Source organism: Callospermophilus lateralis, chromosome 10 (genome assembly GCF_048772815.1).
Source record: "Callospermophilus lateralis isolate mCalLat2 chromosome 10, mCalLat2.hap1, whole genome shotgun sequence".
NCBI classification, from domain to species: domain Eukaryota; kingdom Metazoa; phylum Chordata; class Mammalia; order Rodentia; family Sciuridae; genus Callospermophilus; species Callospermophilus lateralis.
Window position 1 is genome coordinate 69,900,074 of NC_135314.1, and position 5,329 is coordinate 69,905,402.

Genomic DNA, 5,329 nt, shown 5'->3' on the forward strand with positions numbered 1-5,329 from the left:
ACTTAGGATCTCCAAGGATTGACTATTGTTAGATTTCATTCACTGATTTAGTTTTTTGGTATGATATTTGGAGAAATTACAGTACACGGCAACTTCCTATTTTGTCTAAAAATGAAGTCTACTCTGAATATATGGTTCATACAAAAATATGCCTTGTTGTATAGGAGTTATGGTCTTTTACTGTCAAGATTTAATTTAGTTAAAAAAAAAATCCCTCCTTAGATCTTCCTTTTTTTCTCTTGTAACAAACATACAGGACATGACAGCATTTGTCTTCTTTCGTGAAAATATAAGAATTACCTGGAAGCAAGGGAAGCCTTCTCCTTATCTATTATCTGGTAGAGGTGACGCTGAGGTTGAAAGGAAAGCCCTTTTTGTTTGTAATTAATATTATTTTCCTTGTAATAACCTGGCCTTTTGATCTCCTTCATTTTTACAGTGCTAAGTAATAGCCTTGACAACAGGTCCCTTTTTACTTTATGTCTTTAAAAGATTTGTCCTTAGAGTATGTCTCTTGTATCACAAATTTTATCTATAAAGGGTATAGACAACTGACTTGGGGGCTCCCAAGTGGTTTCCCATTTCCTTTTGCCTCCCTTTATTCTCTGCTTGTAGTAATCTATGAAAATGGACACAAGAGAAGTCCTTATGGATTGCCTTTGAGAAAGCAAGACATTGATAGAAAGTGGATCATAGCAATCCAAGAGGATGATTCGCCTGCACTTACTCAAACTTTGCAGATTGTGGGACCACAGGGAGCAAACTACAAAGGAATTCACAGCCACCACAACAATATGTGTTTGCTTGGAGCAACCAGGTTACATTTATTTGGTACCAAGCAAAGTGGAAAATAACCCTATAGTCGAGTTACTTCCTCTTTTGAGGAACCAAAAAGGCAGTAAATGTAGTTGAAAACAGAGAGACAGATTGTGGTCAAGCTTGTAATTGGTCCAGTGAGTGAACAGTCTCTCTTGGGAATGATCTGTGGTTCCTCAGGAAAGATGACTGGCCTAGAAAGAAGCCACTGGATGAACTCTTCTAACTTGGTAGCACTAAGGAAAAACCTCCACTTTCCTCCATGAACAAAAGTTAGCTTGATCCATGTACCAAAGTCTGGGTAAATATAAATATTTGACCTGGCCTTTTTTAAGCTTCTTGATGCCGTTTTTATGTTATTTTCCTTCAGAGTTTCAATTTGAGGAGAAACTGGTTTTTCCTCAAGATGACCAGTGGGCTCTGGATAACTGGGCATTTTCTCTGGTTCTGGAGAGATTTCAGAATCTTTGGACGCTAACGTGTTCTTTGAAGTTTCTGATTGTATGTATTTATGAAGCAATTCTATGATTTCTTTACCTCTTTCTCCCTTCAGGACTTCTAAACAATGTGTGCTGGGGCAAGAACTCTGGTTTTCCAGCTCTGAAACCTTCTTCTTTAAAGCATCAATGTCTTTTTTCATAGAGAGGATATCTTTGGTGGCTGTGTCTTGTTTGTCTTCATTAACAGTCATCCTGGTTTCTAGGACCTCCATCTGCTTCTGATAATGGTCAATCTTTTCCTGGATTTTTGATACCGCACTGACAATATCGGTCATTTGGCCGAGGAGTTCAATTTGGGAAATTTTAATATCTTGAAGCATTACTGTAAGGTTCATTTCTTCATCCAAACTGACATCACGTTGATCACCACCACAGGAAGTCATTGTTGGATATCTAGTTGAATCTGGGCGCTGGATCTTACGTTTTTGGTAAACATTTTTAAGAGATTTTCTGATCTTGCAGAGATTTGAAGTCCACATATGTCCAGCAGCCGCTTTTGCCCTTTGGGTATGAAATCTGTACATCTTTCATTGCGAAATAAGATGCAAGGTATTGGGAAATGTGATCGAAGGAAGATGTAGTGTCAGAATGAAATGACCTTCTTTTGCTATTTGCTGGATTTCTTTCCTGGTAGCTGCATAGAAAGCTCTATTGAGAACAGCCAAGGCAACAACGGGTACTCTTAGTTGTTAGCTTCTTTGGTAGGTGGCCCAACTGGAGAATTCTGTGAATTAATGGTCAGCTGCATGGAATCCTTCCAGGGGTAATAATTGGCCTGATGCTGATGTCACAATGTCTGCTGGCTTAGAATTTATTTAAGCATATTACAGTGGTTCTCAAGATTTTGTCACAGAACTCTTTTTTACACTTGTAAAAATTATTGAGGACCATAGAGTTTTTCTTAATGTGAGTCATAGCAATTGATATTAAACATTACAAATTAAAACCAAGAAAGCCTTAATTAAATTTTAAAAAAATGATTGCATACTAATCTACATGACATATTTTTTTTGTGTGAAAAATAATAGTTTTCTACAGAAAAAATGAGAAAAGTGACTTATTGCTTTACATATCTGTAAATGTTTAAAATGCCTGGATTTATAGATGATATCTACAGTCTCCTACCTGTTTTTTCATTTGTGATATGTTTTGGTTAAGTGTATGTAAACAAAATGGCCTCTGGAGATATGTAAATTGAAAGGGGAAAGAGTATCTTACTAGTCTTTTCAGATAATCGAGGATATTATTCTTTGCTATTCCACCAAAATTCGACAAATAATAATTTGTTACTAGTTAGTCTCTCCAGAAAAGTCTGAGTGAGGGAAACCGAAAATATTGAAGAATGATATTGACCAAATCATATTGCCATATCCTGTGTACATACAAATATGTAACATCCAACCCCACTATTATATGTAATTATCATGTATCAGTAAAAATATAGAAAAGAGTATAAAGTTAAATTTTAAATAGATTAACATTTTAATTATAATTAAAAGTAAATTATAAGCAAAAAGCAGTCTTTGAGTATTAGGAAGAGTTCAAGCTTATGGTAGCAGATATAGATTTTCCAAAATTCTAATTTTAGCTCAGAAGCTTCAATTTTATAAAGTGTGTTGTTTTCCTTGAAGTGATAGGTTCTCTACTTCAATTTTTTTTTGTGCAAAATGCTTGCCAAATGCTGAAATCTGATTACTATTGTTCGTTGCCAGCTATTTTTTTTTCCAACCATAAATGGTGCTTCATGAAAAAATGGCTAGTTCAGTTTGTAACTGAAATAAGTACTTTTTCTCTGGATAGCCATTATACTTTGGGAAAGCAGCAAAAGTACTTTATTCATGCTTCCCATTATATCATATATACTATAAAAAAGATGTATTAAAGAATTGAGATTTAAGATTTTTTTTTTTTACTACTTAATCAAGAGCATCTTGAGTAAAAAATGTTTTCTTGTATTTTTTTTTCTTTCTGTTTGAGTGGTGGAGAATACCATTTTTATTGGCCACTACCTTGGTTTTTGCCAAGGTATCATCAATTTTATCCATTGTTGCTTTTGTATTGAACTTTTCAAAATGCAAATTAAAAAATATCCTGGTATTAGTTAAAAATAGTTTTGTCCGCTATATGTTACACTTTGAGAACCACTACCTTAGAGATTAAAAATAACATCATACATTTCTCATGTGTCTTTTTATAGGTTTTTCTAAATAGCAGTCCTTAAAATCAAAACCTGTTGAAATACTAAATAATATTTCCCCAATTTTATATATTGAAGTAAAGGCTTAATTTTATTCTCTAAACATTAAGACTGAACATTTTGGAATTAAAAAGACATGATACCTGGATGTCTCTCATGGAGTAGTACTTTTCTATTCAAGAGGATTTAATTTTTTTTTTTTTTTTGGATTGGTGCCAGTTCCAATCTTCTACTAAATGACTATTAATTCTCTTATTTGTGCCAAATTGCATGGTGAGTTCTGGCCCAGGTTTTGGTATGAACTCTGAACTTGGACAAAAGTAATTTATGAATTTTGGCTCGTCAACACTATCTGGGATTTTATTTTACTCTCCTATCTTTGAATTGCTATTTAGTAACCTTTCCAAAATGTTCAGAAACCTTTCCAAAATCTTGCTGAGGAAAAATGTTCTGCAGGAGGCCGGCTACTACAGGAATGGTACTCGGGGCCAGAAAGGTTCTCTTTCAGAGCTGTTCCATTTACCTGGGCCAAGACCATTGTATCCATCAGGCTCCACAGACACAGTGCTTAGGGCTTGTGAAGTTTCCAATAAAATGACTTGAGAGCAGAAAGAAAGAAAAAAAAAAAGCAGTGCTCAGAATACTAAAAGAAACCTGCAAGATTGAAACAATAAATATTTAATTAAATGTCTCTGAAATGTACTATATCATCTTCATTAATTGTTAAATTTAGTACTATTAATATTTCAGTACATTTAGAGGAGCTTTGTAGATTAGGTATTTTTACTTTATAAGAATTCCCAATTAAATTAGAGAGATTGCTTGTAGTAATTACTCCCTCCAGATTAATAACAGCCAGTCTTGTTGGGCATCTACCAGACACTATTACATATATCGCCTTGTTTAACTGAAGTTCAGAGAACTCAAGTAACTCTCCTATGGGAATACATCTAAAAAATGGGCAGAGCCAGATCTTACATTCTTACATTCTAGGTCTAGAGTCCACATTTTTACTTCTACTGCCACACAATTGTGATTAAAAAAATATATTTGTCACAATCCAGGAAGAGATGGACATTTTTTTTAGTCTTAAAAGCACACTATGTATTTATAAAAGGCTTCATTTTATTGAAACTTTATTTGTTTAGCAATATAAGAAAACTAAAGCTTTAGCTAGTTATTTTATTTATCAGAACCATTTGATGCAGAAATTCATAAAATCTTTGGGAGCTGAATTAGTCTAATTCATAAGTTAGAATGAACATTAGAGCTTATTCTTGCCTTACTATAGTATAAACAACTGGAATAAAAAAAATCATTTAAAAATTCACAACCAAAATTATTCTGATTATTTTATAATGCAAATTAAGTCTTGTAGGTTTGATACCAACACCAACCCTTCTGGGTTTCTAGCTGCAGGTCTTGCTAGTTGGTGTTCCTGAAGGGAGCCCAGCCCACTGGGGTTTGTTAGTTAGAAGCTGTCGTGGGAGGATCTAAGCCTGGGTGAAATTGCGAAGGCAGTCAAAAAGTGAATGAACAATGGGAAATGAGCTGACTTCCCCTCTTAGGGTCGCTGCCAGGGAGACATTTGGAAATAAAATACCATGCTAGATTGGAGCTTAGTGGGAGACTGCCTGAGGAAAAGTGTTCTCCCAGAGCCCAGCTCACTGGAGAAAGGTATTTGGAGCTAGAGAGGTTGGAGCATGAATCTGGCCCATGACTAACTCTGCCTTCAGCATGCTGTTAACCTCACATGTGCCTGGAGAATAGGATAATAGCAGCACCTCTTTGGCAGAGTGGTTCTGAAGATTAGAGT

General features: G+C 34.9%; 1 protein-coding gene across 1 annotated transcript; it reads right to left on the minus strand.

The window, feature by feature from the left end:
* Window positions 1-856: 856 nt before the first annotated feature.
* Window positions 857-1,840, minus strand: Ccdc54 (coiled-coil domain containing 54). The gene has a single exon (XM_076869040.2). It carries the CDS (start codon window positions 1,838-1,840, stop codon window positions 857-859), a length of 984 nt encoding a protein of 327 aa, XP_076725155.2.
* Window positions 1,841-5,329: the final 3,489 nt, after the last annotated feature.

Excerpts from the sequence above, each read along its gene's own strand:
- Ccdc54 (XM_076869040.2), bottom strand. The coding sequence starts at position 1,840 with ATGTACAGATTTCATACCCAAAGGGCAAAAGCGGCTGCTGGACATATG.